A 19,130-nucleotide genomic window follows, 5' to 3' on the forward strand; every position below is an offset into this window, starting at 1 on the left:
TGTTATAAATTATTAATTAAATTTTCATTATGAAGTTTATTTTTAATTTATTATGGTTTTTAATATTTTGTCAGTTACATCTGCAGGTTTCCGTTATATACTAGGTGTGCTATATGAGAGCATATGTAGCACACTTGCAAGTGTCAGCAGTCAAAAGTTATATTGCTTTCAATTACAAAATGAGCACCAGTGTGCCCATGCAGCTTGCTCGGATTGCTAAATTCAGTTCTGCAGCTTTTTTTTTTTTTTTTTGCACAGCCGCTCAAATAAAATTCGACCGTTCGTTACCGCTTCACTGTAAATCCGAGTTGTAACAACGATGTCGGCTTGCATTATTAGTGTTATTTAGAGCAGCAGCGAAGAGAAATAAAATCAATATTTACAAACATATATGTGAGCCAAGAATGGTGTCCGGAAACTGAAGAATAGTGACGACAACAATTTTTAAATTTAATTTACATATTTAAGGGATGTATGGGTTGAGGCAACGTCAGCAAGATATCAGTGTATAAGCGTAATTATTCTTGTAAAATTTATACAAAACAAAGCGACCGTGGAGCGATGGCTCTCATTCCTCAGTGCGTTCATTATTTTGAGCGACAAATTCAAGCACCCCGATTCGGCATGCTTTGTCTACACTGCAGTACATGCGGTATTGTAACAAAACCCGCTTCGAGGGGATAGTTTTTTTGTTTTTTTTCGTTTTGCTTTTTGGACCAGTTACCGCGTTGGTTTAACCCAGGTGAGCCAATTTTCGTTTGTACTAAATGACATGTGAAACAGGAAACGATAAAAACTTAAGTTGGTTTTCCGTGAGTCGAAGAAGGGTAGTTTTACCCTGTACTCAATCTCAATTTTTTCTCTGCGCAGACGTGAACTGGGGATCCTCCACACAAGCGCAGATCTACAAGGACGCCCTGAACTCCGTCTACCGCCTCCAGACGGTTCAAGAACACGTCAAGAACTACAGGTGCGTCTGGAGACTGTCTGCGGTTCTAACTCATTTCCTTTTTAGTCATTTATTCGCCAGTTCCGTAATTTGTATCCGTATTGGTTCTATCGCTACTCGACTACTTTTCCAACGTCTAAATTTAGCGCCCAGTCTACAGAAGGCCCATGATGTTTTTTTTTCAGCATTCATACTCACGTGACCAAGGCAGTTGATGTACTGTATAGTTCACAACAATACCATATCAAGGATACAATGAAATAGGTGGAGAACTGAAGCTCTACTTGATCTGGACAGAGTTTGCCCCCGGAGTACTGCAGTGAATTAAAATTCCACTTGAGCTGGCGTTCTTAGAAGAATGAACGGATCGGAACAGCTAATCGTGCATTTTTCCTGGTCAACCTCTCTGCCGTTCCTTCTTTCCTCTCTCACCGCGAATTAAGTACAGATTATCCTTAAGCCCCAACTCCAAGGGCCCTTCCTGGGCGTACGCGCTCAGCGGCGGCGCTCTTGGCGTACGCCAGAACCGGTCTGCGCATGCGCACTGCAGGAGACGCCAGCGAACCTCGGCGAGGAGCCGATATCTGTCACTGCTAGATATCTGCGCCAGCGCTCGCGCGAGCGCCGGAAGCTGCTCACCGTCACGTCTCTCATGGGCGTACCTCAGGCAGACATACACCAATGGAAGGACGCGGTTCTCGGGACATCCGGTGCGGCTTTTCGCGCGCTTTTCAAAACTTGCTGCCTACATTTTTGCTTGGTGCCGAGGCTGTTCGCGCCATGTCCCAAAATAAAATAATAAATGAAAGTCTGATCGCCGCAGTAGAAAGGTGGCCGTCGCTCTGGCAGGTGAGCCATAAAAGCCATAAAAATAAGCTAATAAAGGCAGCATTGTGGCTTGAAGTGGCAGCGGAAATTCTGCCAAGCCTGCCAAGCACAGGTAAGCCGATATCTTGCTTGTGACGAGTGCTGATTGAGTGAAATGTGCTCGAAAACGCTTGTGTTTCAATCGTGCAGAGGGTTCCGCTCTAGCCCAAAAGCGGTGGAAATCGCTACGAGACAAATTTTGCCGGATATATCAAGCGGCGACGGAGGCAAAGAAAAGTGGCGCCGGGGCCGAAGAAGTGGCCGACAGGTCTGGCAACCACACAGCAGCGTGAGCACAAGCGCGAGCAGCGTGCGGCAGCGCTAGCCAGCGCTACCAGCGCCTAGTACCATGGAGATGCGTACTGCTGCCAGCGCCTGTCGTTGCGCGGCGCCAAGAGCGCCGACGCTGAGCGCGTACGCCCAGGAAGTGTCGTTGGAGTTGGGGCTTTAGTTTGTTGGATTCGTTAACACATCTAATATAGTGTATGTACGACATATCTACCACTCACGACAGTTTTAACCATCAAGCTTTTGTATAGCGCGTTGACTTTGATAGAGTGGGTGCGCTAAGTGGGGCGGCGGGTTTGATTCAATTTCCGAGGTAAAAAAAAACAAAAAAAACTCCTGGCATTGCTTCGGATGTGGCCCGCAGACCTCAGATCCTGGTGCTGACCGGAGATCCCAGTCACCGCCCTCCGCTGGTGGACTTCGCCTACAGCATCACCAAGAAGCTGTCGCTGCTCATCTGCGGAAACGTGACGCCCGTGAGTGTTTCGCCCTGGCTTTGAGGCGCTGAGACGTATCCTCATTGTAGGAGAGTGAGCCGCGTGAAAAGTTATCCGGTAACCTGTTCCATGAAGTGAAAGAGCAGCTTCAAATAACTCCCAGCCGAGCGAAGACACATGTGGGCAGCTAGATGGGAATGCTTCAGACTTTTCTGAAATATTCGCGTTTGAACATATGCACAAGTGCCAACAGAAATAATTTGCAAACTCTGAACGGCGCGACCTGCAGGGTGTACCTCTCAATGTCAGGCCACGCCTACGGGTGTCAAGTAAATGCAGCCTTTTTTTTTGTGGCGTCCGTGCTCTAAAAACTTCTATGTGCTGCTGCACCGCTCTTGGGGGGGCTGTTACCTTTGCGTCTTGTATAGAAAAAAAATTGGCAGTGGCTTAGCTCTGGTTAAGCCTGGATATACAAGCGGAAATCTTAAGTTATGCTTGGTTTGACGTCATGGCTGTCGCAGTTCGCGCACAGTTCACTGGGAGCACCACGATAACGGTGTAGGCAAGCGCGTTATTAGCCCTCCTTCCGCATGCGTAGCAACTGCGGTGAACACGCGGCTGCAACGAAAGGGCAAACGGTGGCGAGGAGGCGAGCGCGCAGTAGCCAACTCCCTCGCTACCACTTCTGGGTCTTCTTTTCCTCCTTCCATGGCGAATGTCTGCGCCTCTTCTACGGCCGCCGCTCACGCGTTCTCGCAACGCCTTGCGAAAGAACCTTCTCTTGGGACGGCGGCGGCGACCGTGCAGCAGCGGCGAGGGGTAAATCGGTGGCGAGGAGAAGTGGCGACGTAGCGCGTGCCGCGGCGGCGCTGAGGGATGGCTCACGCGAAGCGTGGTGCTGACGAGCCTAGTGAAGCTTTTCGCTTCAAAAATTGCTCGTTTCTCTTTCTAGTTCCACTGAAAACGAATCATTATGGGCTTCCTTTGAGTTCAGTGTTCCTGGAACGTAGATTCAAGTCTTCAGGCTTTTTTTTTTGGTCATCAGTCGCTTAAAGAATATGCCGTTATGGGCTATCAATAAGTGGACAATAATGTGTCTGTAGTAGCTTTCTTCCGATGACTTAGAAGAATGCATGACTAAATTAAATTTAATGTTCCTAATCAGTCGCAGATAATCATTGAAAACAAGGCTATTGCACGAGCCTTGTATCGTTTGGGCCTGGTGTTTTTTTTTTATTTTTGTTGGAAGGATTGGGACTGACGTCTTACCAGGCGCACAGTCGTTTTCCAGGCTTCTTGATACTGGGATGGGTGTGTGTGTTTTTAAAAATAAGCTAACCAGTCACTGCTGAGCCCTTTGGTTCCGCGCATAATATTGACATGTCAAGACGCAAACCGCAAACTACGTGCGCTGATACCGATATTCTAACAGTGATTTTTGAGTAACATGATTTCAGAAAAGTTGCTTAATGTCGTATTTTGAGGAATTTGGTATATTTTTAAGCAGTAATGTACCGTAAGTAGCTGTAGCGCTGGCGTTCCCGATTTACCGAAGGGGTTTGAAAACGCTTATCCTCTGATGTCATCATGCCTCGTCTTCACTCTCCCACAGCACCGTCTGACGTACCGGTCGCGCACTGCACTGACGAACCGCGCCAACGCGTGGCTCGAGCGCCGCAAGATCAAGGCCTTCTACACGCTCATCCGGGACGAGGACTTCACGCACGGCGTCCGATCCATGCTGCAGGTACGCAGTAGAACGCTTCTCTGGAAGACATGCCACATTTGCCATTACTTACGTCTGTTAACTACCCACTGCTAGCAGCGTCTCATCAGTCTTACAGCAGCTACGATGCTTAGCCGTAAGTAGAGATGTGAAGGCCTGAAAAAAACACTGCAATTTTGGAAAAATACCGTTTTTTTTCGTTTCTTTCAGGCGAGAAAAAATGGAAAAAAACATCGAAAATTTCACAATGCAATTTCAAGGTTTCATAATTGCTTGCGTTTAGTTTAGGTTTTGTTTTTGCTTTCAAAACCATTACAGCGTGCATCGTTGAGCGCTTGGAGAGCAGTCGTCATCGCCGGTGCCAGGTAGTGCTTGTAAACCGTTCGTGGTGCGAGTACGTGGGTTAAAGACCAGGTCACATATAAGATCCAGGATTGATTTAAAAACACTCTAATAATTGAACTCACGGCTGAAGTAGAAGAAAATGGCTGCAAATTCTACAGCGCTCCACACATGGCACAAATAACATAGGCTGCTGTGCACGTAAGCGGTTTTAGCCAAATACAAGTCTAGCTTCTTGATTTTCAACGTAGCAGAGTACAAGACATCTGCAGGAATTTGGTCCAGGACAGGGGTCTTCAGCGAAGCTCGTGGCCCCATCTACCTGATGGAAATTCCTTTGCACCAACCAGCCGCTAACTCGTCTGGCTTGCCGACTGCTGCAGATACCACCATCATCCGGAACTGGTCACGTTTCGGAAACGTCCATAAAAGGATTCGCAACAGGATTTTAGGGCAACGCGTTCGAAAGCTTGTGTATGTGCAGTCGAACCTAGCTGCGGACACACCTTCAATCCATGCTATTGCACGTAGAGCCGCATCCAGCGAAAGTGACACCGAGTCCAACATGGAATGACTTATAGATCAGTTTTCATGTTCCCTTTTTTGGTGCAATAGAACAAGAAGTTCATTCCACAAATATGATATTTATATCTCCATATTCACCTCAAGTGGAAATCATTATCTTCTCGGTGCAATAGAACAAGATGTTAGTTTCACAATATGTCATCTATAACTGCATATTCGTCTGAACTTTGGATTATTATTATTGATTGTTGTGCTGCTGCAAATAAATCTGTTTTTGTCACGTTTTGCAAAATTTCAAATTTTTCATGAAAAAAACCCTGAAAAAAAAACGGTTTTTTTCATGCCATTCAAAATTTCTTGAAATATTACATCTCTAGCCGTAAGTTCACGGGGGCAGTTTTTTTTTTACCACCTGGCGACTGCGCTTCGGAACGTCGCCGCAGTTGGCGGCTTCGTCAACAGATGGCGCTTCTATGCGCATGGAGGTAAAGTCCCTCAATGAAACAAAAGTAGCGAAAAGCTTCGAACTTTCCGACACTCCTCGTCTCCTAGCGCGCCGCCGGGTAATCGAGCCTCTCATTGGCTGAGGTGCCGTGGTCACGTGTTAGCGCGCGATTTTGGCTCCGCAGCAGACTCCGGCGCCATTTCCGGGGCTTCGTTTTCTTCTGCAACACAGTTTTGGCGGGAGCGTTTCCCCAGCTTTGACGGTGTCTACGCGCTGCGGCGACGCCGAGATTTTGTTGCGCTTGCGGGTGCAACAGCCGAGGAGGCAGTGGGAAAGCTTTTTTTCGTCATGCCGTCGCAAAAAGCAATGCGGTTCGCCGAAAGGTTTGGCTGCATAGGATCGGCCGGGAAAGCATTGATAATGAGCTGGAACCCCGTCTTTACGATGCGAGTGCCGCTGTTTCGTTGTCAGTCGCGTTTTTTTTTTTTCGGAGGATTTGGTGTCAAGCGCCGAGCGACTGCAGTCTTTGTTCGCGCTTAATGCCGTCTGGCATGGTTGTAGATGGATTCGTTCGCTCGCGGGATACGAAAGCCTTGCTTTTCGTTGTCTTAGCCTGGCCGTTCACGCTGCTGGTTCTGCTAGGCTCTGCAGGCGTAGCTTTGATGTAGCGCGCGTTACGTGGCATATTCGTGGTTGAAGTTGGACTCGTTCGCGGGCTCGACTCAGAACTTGCCCTTCATTTTGTTTGAACTCTGCTGTTTACGCTGCTCGCGGTGCAGGTCTAGCTTTCATGTTCCGCGCATCGCTCGACGCATTTGTTTTGTTGCAGTCGGACTCCTTCGCTCACGAACTCCATACCAAAGGGGCGGTTCTTGCTGTTGAAGCCCCCGCTGTTCGTGCTGCTCGCGGTGCAGGACTAGTATTCATGCTGCGCGCACTGCTGACCGCATTTGTTCTGGCAGGGTCCGTACCAAAATCGGTCGTTACTGTGCGCAGGCAAAGCAACCGAACTATCGCTTGAATACTCGATATCTGCATGGATAATACTTGAGAATGCATGCGAGGACCTCCGTCAGACATAGTTGCATACATTTTTTTTGTGTGTTTTCAATTTTCGCGTGAAGCAACTTCCTAAACGAACAACGTTTTGCTTCGAACTGGACTGAGCGAATTGGAGTTTTTGTTTTTCAGCTCGAATTTCTTTCGCGCTGCTTCGACCGAAAGCGATTAATGAACTGCGGCAGTTCAGACTGCTGCGCATTATGCATGGCAATCACACGATTGACGACAATGTCCTCTTATAAGCCATCATTGCGTCTGCTGACCCAAGATGACAATCACTTAAACAAACAACATTCTAGTGGGTCGTGCAGTGCTGTATCTGCGCGCGATGCTGCGGTTAAAAGCTTATTTTGATTGCTGTTACTCAACCCAAACAATTAACCCTACATCAAAATTCTTCTGGTCACAACCGTGTTGCAGTGCGCAACTACGGCATCGTATACACTTTACAAACGAACAGTAAGAGACTACCGTCAGTCGGTTCCTTTTAACGTTAGCCTGCTAAGTGTCTGAGATATATAGTAACTCCGAAATAACCGCTGAGCTTTCCTGCACTAAAAAAAAATGACAACTGAGGGAGTAGGAACCTACGCAGAGCCGACTGCACGAGCAAACGCGCTTTTGAGAGAAAAATATATTATAGCAGCATCACACCACCATCCATTCGTATAAAGCCTAGGCCACACGTCTATTCGTACGTCGCACCACTTCCTATTGGCGGAGTTAATTTTTGATGAAGATTGGGCAAAAGACGCCGGTCGAAAAACAATATTCCGAGGGTGTTCACTGCTGTGCCGCTCGCTCGCGCATGCTGTTTCCGCCATGTGCACCGCAATCAAACCGATCGCAGTTAAAATAGTTCCGATAAAGCACTGCAGCATAGGTCGGGGCAGTTGTTTGAGTATACCTATAATTTTTTAATCTCCCATACCATGATCGCATTACGGCTGAATCGAAGGCAGAGAATGCAAACAATTGATTCGAACGGGCGGTCCACTGCGCGCCAAAGCGCGAGCGTTGAGAAGTAACACTCTCAGGACATTCTCGGCCGCGCACGCCACTCCACCGCTTGCACCAAATCAAATCGATCACAGTACACAAAGCTTCTATAAATGAATCCAACGCTGCTCGGGGCAGTTATTTGAGTAACTAGCTTTTTAATCTCCCATGCCATGATCTCGTTTCGAGCGAAGACAAGGCAGAAAACGCACGCGCGGTCTACTGCGCGCCAGAGGGCGAGCGTTGGGAGCGTACCGTATTTTCCGGTGTATAACACGCACCCTTGTATAGGACGCACCTCCCATATATGCAGGGCGTCATTGAAAAATTTGGTATATAAGACGCACCTATGTATAAGACGCACCCGTGTATAAGGCGCACCCCAGATAGGCTATTGAAGCTTAATTAAACACTCTTGCGTGACCATCGCGAAATGCACCGTACCTGTGAGAGTGATCGAAAAAGGCAACACTCGCGCCATACCCGCCCACGTTTTAGCAAAAAAAGAAAGAAAAACGAAAGAACTCTCCTTATGTCCATAACAACATTTTTTTTTACTTAAAACCTTCGAAGACTTCATCTTCGGATGCACTATCAGAAAGTTCGCCCATTTCTGGAGGCAACGCAGCTGAAACATTCTCTTCGCACTACGTACGTACTACGTACACGGAGCAAACAAAGTTGCAAAGGGTGACTAAAAAAGAACGCCGGCTTGCCTTGACAATGGCGAGAAGCGTGATTGTCGCCATCGTTTGGCATTTCACATTACTTTTGCTTGGGGCCTCCGAAACGGCCATGTGTTTCTGATCCCGAAAGTCGTTATCCCCGTTTCATGATAAAGTTCACCTAAAAATGTTGCGCACGGCGGTCCCAGTATTCAAGTATTAACCGTGTTACAACCGCGTTATTAGTAGTGATATTTTTTCGGTGAAAGAAACTTGAACATGAACCTGAGTAATTTATGAACACGCAAAAAAAAAACGAAAAATTTGCGTATAAGACGCACCCTTGTATAGGACGCACCAGCAAGATTTTTGAAAAAAAGGCGCGTCTTATACACCGGAAAATACGGTATGCTAGCTTCACCCGGCCTAGGTGCCGCCACCGTCGGCGCCCGGGAGGAGCCGAGAGAAGGAGCGCCGGCATAGGAGGAGGAGGGACGAGATGTCGTTACTTCTAGTTTATTGAGGGGCTTTACATGGAGGGGCTTTACGGAGCCCTCAGCCGCCGGCACGCGCGGCTAGTTTCGCTAAACAGCAAGAGCTCACCGGATACGCTACCTGCGTTGACGTGGTAGCTCAGTGGTTATGGCGCTCGGCTACTGACTCGAAAGACGCGAGTTCGATCCCGGCTGCGGCGGCCGAATTTCGATGGAGGCGAAATTCTAGAGGCCCGTGTACTGTGCGATGTCAGTGCGCGTTAAAAGAACCACCAGGTGGTAGAAATTTCCACTACGGCGTCCCTCATAGCCTGAATCGCTTTGGTTCGTTAAACCCGCATAAACCGTAAACCGGACGCGCTACCATTTGTCACGTGCTGTCCATAAAGTGCTTGCACAACTGGAGGTTCTGAGAAACAGCGCTTGTGTCGTCATTATGTGTCAGGCTGGGGTGGACCTTACTCTCTCCATTAATAAACAAGTTCTACGACGAAAAATATAATTATTTGTACCTTGAAATCTTAAAGGAACACTGAGGTCGAGTTTACGTTACCCTGTATCGGTAGGTTGATTGCCCCGTTATGTTCGCAAATATAGAACTATCACCAAAGACAGAGCTTTTATAAGGTAGCAAAGGTCAAAAACTTATAAATGGGTATCGCCAGCTTTCGCTGTTTTTGCAAGTAGAATACGGCGGCGGCTAGATAGTTTTTTTCTTTTTTTTGTGCATGAATCCCCGACGTCAGGATGCACCGGCATTAAACTGGAAGCAGTGATGACACAGTCCCTTTCGATGTATACGGCACTAATTTGAATCGAGGGGAGGGAAGATTCTTAAATCGAATTTTGTAAGCAAGAAATTCGTCTTTCGATGCCGAACAGATATCAACCTAGCCAGAAGGAGCCATAGAAACTATCTATAGTGAGATGGTGGTGGTGAAACTTTATTTCCATCGAATAGAGAGGAGCGATCTGAAGCTGCCCACAGCCGCTGTGAAAAATTTACTGGATTGGCCCTCCGGGTTCTTTTACGGAGAAATCCGGAGATAATGGTTCGGCGAAAATGCAACTTTGATACTCTTCGTTCTCCTACGGGGAAAACAACTGACAATGATGGCTATACGTGTGTAGCGCGGCTAACAGATTCCGCAAAGTCATACACATAGAACCAATGCGGTCATGCTGTTTCTCTGATGCATTTCGCTAGCGTGCGCTTGTTGTCACGCGCTCGAGCCAAATTACAGGGAAAGGAACACCGTGAAGCTAATATTAGTGTGCAATCGCAATGTGCTTAGCTGCGCGATTGTGCTAGCGCGTGCAGTTTATTTTTATTAGCAAACACAATTGATGTTAGCCCATGAGTCATTTTTACAGAGTGAACTCATCAGCCAACAGAGTAGCTGTAGTGAGCAATCACGGGCTATTCTGGAAGGGAATACTCGAACTGTTTGTTCTCTTGCTCACGTAGTGCACACATAATTGTGCACATTTCAGCGCGCTTTACTTGTTCAAAAGGAAGCAAAAAAAAAAAAGCCTCTTTCACAAGGCGAAATTTCTCGTAGTCAATGCTGCTGAGTTACTTCATTTCGTTCACAACGGTGTCGCCGCCTTGCAAGCGCAACGCTCGGTGTATCCTCCGTCTTCCAGTCTGCCGGCCTGGGCAAGCTCCGTCCAAACGTGGTGATGATCGGCTACAAGTCCGACTGGCAGACATGCGAGCCCCAGGACGTCCTCAGGTACTTCACCGTCATCCACGACGTGCTGGACCTGTACATGTCGGTGTGCATCCTGCGCCTGCCCGATGGCCACGACTACTCGGAGTACGCCGACCAGGACAGCATGCTGCTGGCCGCCAACGGCAAGAAGACCGACATGCTTGCCGTGCCCGGCGGAGGCATCGAGCGCGAGAATTCGTCCGGGGCCTTCCCGCGAAACATCTCCAGCGCGCAGCTCTCGATGGGTGAGCTCACTTTTGACCCCACCTAGGCGACGTGTCACATTTAGCAACAACTGCGACAGTCATCGAGGAGCACACACGAGGCAGGCTGAACGTTTTGTAGCTCCGACATGGCACCGTCACGGAAGTTTTAGTTCGGCGCTGTGTGACGAATGAAAACATCTGGCAAAAACGCAAACAAAAAAGTGGAGCTCTCTTGCCACCTTTGGAGTCACTAATACTTTCTTACCGTTGCCCACTTGCAGTTAATTAGAGCGGTGGGGAAATATTTCGGGCTAGCCTTCACGTTACGTGGTCACTCTTTCGTCTCTAAAGATATCGCAGAACTGGCTTCCTTTCATGAAAGCACGGATGGGGATCGAGTCCTCAAGAATGCTGTTACTCGATAACCATGTTTCCCAGAATTAAGTCTTGGACAATGCCATTCTTATGACCCTTTTCGCCCAGAATTACGTTCTGCACAGTGCCGTTCTTCCCTATAACTCCTTTTACTAGAATTAGGTGCTGGACAGCGTCTTTTTTATAACCCTTTTCCCCAAGAATCGAGTTCCGGACACTACCGTTCTTCGCTGTAGCTCTTCTCCCCAGAATCGAGTCTTGGACACGGCCGTTATTACAAACTTTTTTTCCCCACTTAATACAGTCACAGCCGAACTGCGCCGTTCTTCTCTTTAACTCCTTTTCCTAAAATTAATTCCTGTACAATAGCTTTTTCCAGCCTAATCACCCTAGAATCTAGTCCTGGACACAATGCCACTCTTCCCTGTTACCCTTCTCCCCAGAATTGAGTCCTGGACAGTGCCGTTGTTGTGACCGTTTTCTAGACAGTACTGTTCTTCCCTGTAACCCTTCTTCCCAGCATCAAGTCTTGTAGAGTGCCGCTGTTCCCTATATTTACCATACCCCTCCCCTATGACGTCTATAGGCGGCAGCTCCCGGGAGCCCTCTCCGCCTTCGACGCCTCACCTTGGCCGGGCGGCGCAGGGCAACAGCGCGGCCGAGCGCGCCCCGCTGGCCGAACCCGAACTCGTGCCTTCGTCGGTTGTGGTGAACTTGCCGCCCCAGGAGACGCCCAACGACGAACCCAAGGAGATGCCGCAGTCCATCAACCAGTTTCTGCGCAAGCAACGGAAGGGCACCATCGACGTCTGGTGGCTCTACGATGACGGCGGTGAGTACGCGAGCAGGCTCTGTTATCTCTGGGCGTCTGTGTGACAGCAGGCAACCAGGGTTCCGATAGAGAAACTCTTGGTAGGAGACGCTGCGAATTCGCGACGCGACCACGGCTGCGCAGCTCCGCGCATCTCAAGGCACTGGAAGTGTAAACATGTGGCCGAGTTGGTCATACGGGCTTCAACGAAAACTGGTGCTCCGTGCGCGTGCCGCCTTCACCATTCCGTGGTTTCGCGCTTCGCTACAGTTTTGGTCGCTCCACCTACTCCATCGAGTCTGAAACTGCGTGGACGCACTGCTTAACATCACGACTTCGGGTGCTCCATGCTATGAGGCGTTGACTATCTATTCTCGCTCTCACAACTTTATCACAGTGGATGGAAAGCTGCGAGTGTGAGGAGGCTGTGTACGGCTTCCACATGTGTACTGCTTATACAGCTCTCACGAGCCAGCCACGCAGGTCTGGAAGCTGTCGCCTCGTGCTTGTGTGTTCCAGTCTGCTGCGGGAAGGCTGTTGGGGAGAGCATAGTGCGCCTTTCCGAGTGAAGACAAAGAGGCTGCCGCGATAATTTTTCCGTTGCTGAGCCGATCAATCGCAGCTGGATTGAAAGTTGAACATAAGTTGGTTAGACGTTCAACCGCTTCGTGAAAAGCTCTGAAAAATGCAGCACTAACGGAAGAAGTTTGCTGTAGCGTTCCTGTTCTCACTCTCTGGACTGCGTGCTACGCTGGATTATTTGTAACCGTTTACAAGGAGAGGGCGTATATGTGGGTCCCTGAAGAGAATCCTTTTGAAGCAGGCCTGTGAGGTGACCTCTCGCGTCGCTTTAAACACCACTATTCTTTGATCTATGAAGGTTGACCAAGCATGCAGCTGTCAGAAAGAAGTATTCGTTTTTGCAACGTTCATATGCAACGGACTCACGGCTTTTTAAGAATAGCCATTTAGCATAGCCCAGCGGCAGGGGCATGGCCAGAAGGGGACATTGCGCATGCGCAACCGGCGTACGGTAATCGAGGTATACATCTACGCGAGTATGTCTTCGCTGTGCTAAATCTCTCTACTCTCTGCAGCGTGACTCAACGTACGCTCTCAACAAGAATACGCCTAAATGGGAGTAAAAAGGGAGTAAGCTATACTCTAGTACACTGCCTTTTTACTCCTATCTGTTTAGAATGTAGGATAAACCCTACAGCGGGCCTTAGCAGCCATGGAATGAGATCACGGATGCACGTCCATCACTTCTTGCAGTTGAGTTGAAGCTAGGTGCGCGAGGCGCAGGCTTCCACAACTCCGCTACTGTCACGCGCTCTGTGACAGCCATCGTCTGCAGCTCGTAGCTTCCGCTGTGCTGCAATAAGTAGTGAGATAATGAGGATGAACTACGTCACGCTGGTAGCTCGACCAAGACGAAAAGTGAAGGGTCTTTTGACGCGGACGCCGCACTTCAGTGTTCCGAAACATATCGCCGCACGCAGAACAGCAATGCACTAAGCCCATGCCGACACGTGCGGCGGTGAACAAAGCGGCAACGCGAAAGCCGACGTCTTCCGTTCCCGCCGGAACTCTATTTCGGCAGTTGACACGCACCCGCAACGGACCACGTTAAAAGGAGAGGGCCATTATTTCCTCGTGCGCGGTGGCGAGGGACACCAGTGACGCGCGCTCGACAGTGCGTCATTCGTCGTCGTGGCGTCAGGCAAAAACGCCGAGTGTGCTTGCGCAGCTTGAGATGACGCCAGCGAAAGGTTTCTCCGTTCTTCCTGCTTCCAGTTGTATTTGTCACGTCTGCCCGTCACGTGACGACAAACGCTCCGACGCTCCTTCCATCGGCAAAGGTGCGAGCAGCCTTGAAAGGCCTCCCCCCTTCCCGCCCGGAAACCCGAAGGGTCATTTTTGTTCGAACTCCGCGTGTATTTTGTTCTCAATACTGCCTCTTTCGCGCTAGCTTCCAGACTGTCTCGCACTTTCGTGCGTTCGGAATCTGTTGTCTCGGTAACCTTGCCTTTTTAGCTGGAGTGGTGCGAACTTCTCTTTGTTGAGCTCGGAGCCAAAGGGTTGGTAGGCAATGCAGTGCAGTGTGAGTGCGCACGTGCGCTATTGCGGTGTGGAATTGTAGTCTTCTCGCATTTGTACCCAACGTACCTTTGTCCTTTTTCTCCCCAACTCTAACCCCCAACCCGCTGGAAGGAATAACTGGCTAGCTACGACCTGAATCTCCGGGTACTACCAATGCATCACATCCTGCATCTTTTAGCCGACCATTGGAAGTTTGCCATGCAAATAAAATTGTTTCTCTTCCTCCTTCCAGAAGACGAAGTGATCCATATTCGTACATTGACATTGTGCTTGGTACTGTTAGGCAATTTACCGCTGTTCGATTTGCAGCGAGTAGACTCGTTAGAACCAAACTCGTGAGTGAGTCGCACGCGGTAGCAATCGCCTGAGGTCCTGAGTCCTTGTTGCCTGGGCAGCTATGGCTAGAAGAAAATTATGGTGGCTGAGAGTACGTGTTGGACTTGACAGGCCAGGGCTTAATGAGTCTTATCCTCCGGAACTACAAATTTCACGTTCAACGCTGAACCACCTGGCAAATTTGCGCACTGAAATAAACTTCTCAGACCATTCGAGCGCTCGCAGTGTCGGAGAACAAATTCGGTAGTTCATGATATCCATTCCGTATACTAGAGGCAAATGCCTCTACATCCGTATAGGCGGATGTAGAGGCGGAAATGCGCTTGGACAGGAAAAGTGATGAGCAGAACAGTTAACCCATGGTCCAGTGACGATACAGAGTGCGTACGAACGGAAGCGATGCCTGTAGTAAGATATGGCTTAAAATAAACAGCAGTTGTCATTGAACCTTGGCCCGCAGCTAAGGTGCTGCATTAATTACTGTAATGATCAATTATGACGGCAAACGAAATAAACCTTTTAATGCTTGACAGCTTTAAACAAACTAGAGGCATCAACATTCTAGAGCTAGTAATTTCGTCTTTTGATTATCTTCTTGTTTAGGTAAAAAGAAGCTTTAGCAAGAGACTATTTTCTTTCCAAGGAGGGATTTCGTGTCGCGGTCATGAACGTGGGTGGTGCTTCATTGCCGACTTAATATCCAACCATAGTCGAAGGCAGCAGAAGATGAAGTGATTCATTCAGGGGATATACTAAGAGAAGCCCTTCTCTTCCAAATAACTGGGCTGACGATAAACGTCCTCCAGCAGACATAACTGGACTGGCGATGGTGTTAGTAGCGAGCGTCAGACACGAGTACTAGGAGGAACGTGGTAATTGCAAAAAGGGTGTTAGGAGCGATCTGCCACGTGTGTTTGGCGTGGTATACGCTGAGAATATTTCGCTGAACACGCTGCTGGCACTTCCTGATCTACTCACGCTACTCTCTTCCTGTCTACTTCGGCCGCAGGCCTGACGATGCTCATTCCCTACCTGTTGACCACACGCAACAACTGGAGCGGGTGCAAACTTCGCGTCTTCTCGCTGGCCAACAAGAAGGAAGAGCTCGACCGGGAGCAGAGAAAGTGAGTCGCAGCCAGTGCAGTACGAGCGCCTGTAATACTGCCCTCGTTTCTATCCAGTAACCCTCGGTATAACTCTCGTTTTACGCTGCTACAGGATCACATGACAAGATTACTGTTCATATACTTTTTTTTTTCTGCGCTGGCTCGTTAGTGGAGTGGTGTAAACGTGCGACTTCTATGCCTGTTTATTGTTTCGCAGCATGGCGTCACTGCTGAGCAAGTTCCGCATCGAATACTCGGACGTCACGGTCATTCCAGACATCGTGCGGCCTCCGGCCGAATCCAGGTGCGGTGCCTTCTTCTCTTGAGCGCTTGCTGAAAAGTTCCTGCCTAATGTCAGTTAAATTTCGGAAGTTTCAGAAGTTATATTTTAGAGAAGTTTCAGTTAAATTCTTCATCCGCCTACCTCGAAAATGCAGTCGCGAAGCTTGTTTTGATTGCGCGATTCGTAAGGACAATTCTCTACTCCTTGCATCTGCGAAAGCGAAACAGTGCGGGATATTGCGTGTGCGCAGACAAAATATTGCCAGTGTTTATTTGCACACATAAGCTATAAATAATTTTTCGCGCTCGGCAGAACTTCCACCGCGCAGTATCCTGCGGGTGTCATCACGGACTGAAACTGTTTTCTGTATTTTTTTGTTTGCTCGCAGCAAGCGCGAGTTCGAGGAGCTCATCCGCAAGTGGCGTCGGACGGACGACTGCGAGGTGGAGCACGATCCGCTGGAGATCTCGGACTCCGAGATGCTCGCGCTCAAGGACAAGGTGGGGACTCCGCTGCTGCGTGTAGGCAGCGTGAGAACCGATGGCTCGAGCGTTCAATGATTTTCACAACCAAGGAATATAAAGCAATCGAGAAATTAAGCGTTTCAGTAAAGACAAACGGACCGTTTCTAGTTGAACGTCCCAAATGAATAAGCGCTGCAACAGCTGTCAGTTTGTCGCCTGTCAGATAATTATCGAAATAGATGTCCGGTCACCACTCGAGAATCCGCCTCGAATACTGACAGTCTATGAATTACTGGTATGCTCAAATTTATCGCTCGAATAAATAACTGTTAAATCAATTGTGGAGGGCTAAGTGTTTATTCGCTTGTATAGCTTATGGGGTCGCTCGCGTGCAGCCGGCCGGGAAGGCAAGCTTCCGTGCCAGCTATGCGCGGGCGTTCTCGTGTCCCCAACCCGTGGCGCAAAGTCACAGCCACGGCGGGTTCGGACGAAGTAGGCAACGAACAGAGTACGCTAGGAAACCGTTTATTTACCTAGCGCAAGGCAAAGCACACTGCGGAAGAATGTTCTATCCGATAATAGATGGTTCAGCAGCTTACCAAGTCGTCGTAGACTGGCGTTGGATAATCCGGGAGGGCGCGGGCAGGAGACGGGGTCGGCGGGGCAAGTCGGGCAGTCACCGCGGCGAGCGGAGAGACTAGACAGCCTTTGTTCCCGCGTGAGCTCTCCTTAAACCCCTACGACATTGCACCCCCTTGAGCAACCGGTTGCAACCAAGAGGGGTCGTTCACCCCGTTCCTAAGACGCCAGAGCGTAGGCGTGACGTCACGTCCGAGCTGAGAGTGAGGAGAGTTGCCGGGTGCCCTCCTCTCCCCATTCCCTGCGGCGTGCGCTCTCGTCTCGTGACTCGGCGCGGGCAGGCGAGGGATATCTGTATATCCCACATCCTCCCCTCCTTAAGAAGCCTCCCGGACAGAGAAGCGGGCGCAACGTTACTTAATCTTCTCCGCCATCCAGGGATCGAAGGTCTTCGGCTCCCGCCGGTACACTTGTTGATGACCGCGCCACGCCCGCACCGATTAGCTGGTCCGAATACTTGACCACCCGCGAGATGCCGATGTCGACAGGTAGCTTGCTACCGGTCGCCGTCTTCCGATTACGCGCGGCTGTGCCGCTCCGGTGAATATGGTCGACCGCCTCCTTGGCCCCGGCTTCGATTGCTTGGAGGCCAGGTCCGTGGCTGCGTCGCTCTGAGAGACCGGGTCAGGTGGCTTCAGAGGCGAGGGCCGCGGCGCTTCCATGGTAGAGGCCGCGGTTGAGCTGCCTTGGCATGCCTGGTCAGCTGGTGAGGGCCCAGGGTTGAGGTGGTAATAAGGGTCTCGGCAGCGCTCTTGTTTTTGGCCAGCTTGCTCTTGTGTAGGCGGGTACGGCGGCGTACAGTCGGCAGGCGTTAGGCAGGCGGTTGGCTCCGATGCGGCGTGGCAGGTAGCAGGGGCGCCCAGGTGGCAGCAGGGTGGCGGCTTCAGGTCGCGGGCTGGGCGTAGAGGCGGGCCATGGGCGCGGCGCGTTGCCGAAGCTGGATGGTGGCTCTAGATGGTTCTAGTTGGTAGACGTGAACGATGTCGTTCTGATGCGCCCTGCTTCTTTTCCATCTGCGCTGAAAAGGTCAACACAGATGTAACCAACTCCCGCAGCGCGTGCTACGTAGCTGTTCGGCCCTCACGAGAGTCATGAGGGCTAACGCAAGTAAGTCTCACGTAACATTGATCGGCATGAGCGGCCCGTACGTTCATACATCTAACGAGACTGCGTGTCGGCCTGCGTCCTCGCTTTAGTCCGCGCAGGCAGATTTTATTTCTGCCTACGGCGCAAGTTATAGCGGGACGCGGAGTTCGCCGGCTGATCGCAGCGCTCGTTCTCCGACTGCGGCGCGGGTCGGGCTGTGTCCTGAACCCACCCATCTCGCTGCACGTAACGTTTCAAGTCGCATACGTGCACCGGTCCGCCTGTCGGTTTCGACCGCAAGTCCTCGAGCCTGTAAACGAGCGAGGAAAGCTTCTCTCGCACGCGAAACGGCCCGATCCATTTCGGCGCCAACGAGGCCGCGAACTGTCTGCTAGCATCGCTCAGAACGTGTTGGCGCCGAAGCACCAGATCGCCCACTTCGTAGCGAACATCCCGGTGCGAGCGGTCGTACTGTGCTTTTTGCTGCGCTCTAGCGGTGCTCAGGTTGCAACGAGCCTTGTGTAAGGCCTCCGTCATCTTAGCGCGCAGCTGCGTCGCGTATTCAGCTCGTGCTGACGAAGCGACTGGCGTCTTCCTGCTGTCCGTTAGAACCCGGTCCATCGGATTTAGCAGCTCCCTACCCATATTGAGAGAAGACGGTGCATACCCAGTCGAGCGGTTAACGGTCGAACGCAAAGCGAACGCGATCTCCGGCAGATAGGAGTCCCAGTCTTTGTGCCTCTCAGAGTACGCGACAAGCATGTGCTTGACGTTGCGGTTGACTCGTTCCGTGGGGTTCGACTGAGCATGATAGGTGGTCGTTTTCTTGTGCTTAATGCCGAGTGCAGCGCACGAATCTACGAACACCTTCGCAGTGAAGTAGGACGCGTTGTCCGTTATCAGCTGCTCTGGGAAACCGAACCTGGTGAATACGTCCATCAGCTTCTCCATGATCACTCGTGCCGTCAGCTTTCTCGGGGGGAAAAGTTCAACCCACTTGCTGAAGTGATCCGTGACCACCAGCAGGAACTTGTTCCTACTCGGTGTCGTGGGATACGGTCCCATGATGTCACACGCCGCGATTTGCCAGGGGGTCTGGAGGCCGGGCGGTCGTCCACCCCGGGGCTTCACGCTTTGGCACACATGACATGAGCGGGCGTAGCGTGTTACGTCCCTTTTCATGCCAAGCCAGGTAGCAAAGCGACAC

General features: G+C 50.3%; 1 protein-coding gene across 1 annotated transcript in view; it reads left to right on the plus strand.

The window, feature by feature from the left end:
• The window catches only part of LOC149342943 (solute carrier family 12 member 2-like), a 125,209-nt gene that overhangs the window by 91,065 nt on the left and 15,014 nt on the right, over window positions 1–19,130 (plus strand). The window contains exons 14-21 of the mRNA XM_089545486.1: window positions 871–970; window positions 2,469–2,580; window positions 4,154–4,288; window positions 10,447–10,759; window positions 11,682–11,927; window positions 15,355–15,469; window positions 15,669–15,755; window positions 16,123–16,234. Of these exons, the coding sequence (XP_089401612.1) occupies window positions 871–970; window positions 2,469–2,580; window positions 4,154–4,288; window positions 10,447–10,759; window positions 11,682–11,927; window positions 15,355–15,469; window positions 15,669–15,755; window positions 16,123–16,234 (1,220 nt within the window). The remainder of the gene's footprint in view (window positions 1–870; window positions 971–2,468; window positions 2,581–4,153; window positions 4,289–10,446; window positions 10,760–11,681; window positions 11,928–15,354; window positions 15,470–15,668; window positions 15,756–16,122; window positions 16,235–19,130) is intronic.

The sequence above is a fragment of the Amblyomma mixtum genome, chromosome 5 (assembly GCF_055824585.1).
Source record: "Amblyomma mixtum isolate Tamu chromosome 5, ASM5582458v1, whole genome shotgun sequence".
Lineage (NCBI taxonomy): Eukaryota > Metazoa > Arthropoda > Arachnida > Ixodida > Ixodidae > Amblyomma > Amblyomma mixtum.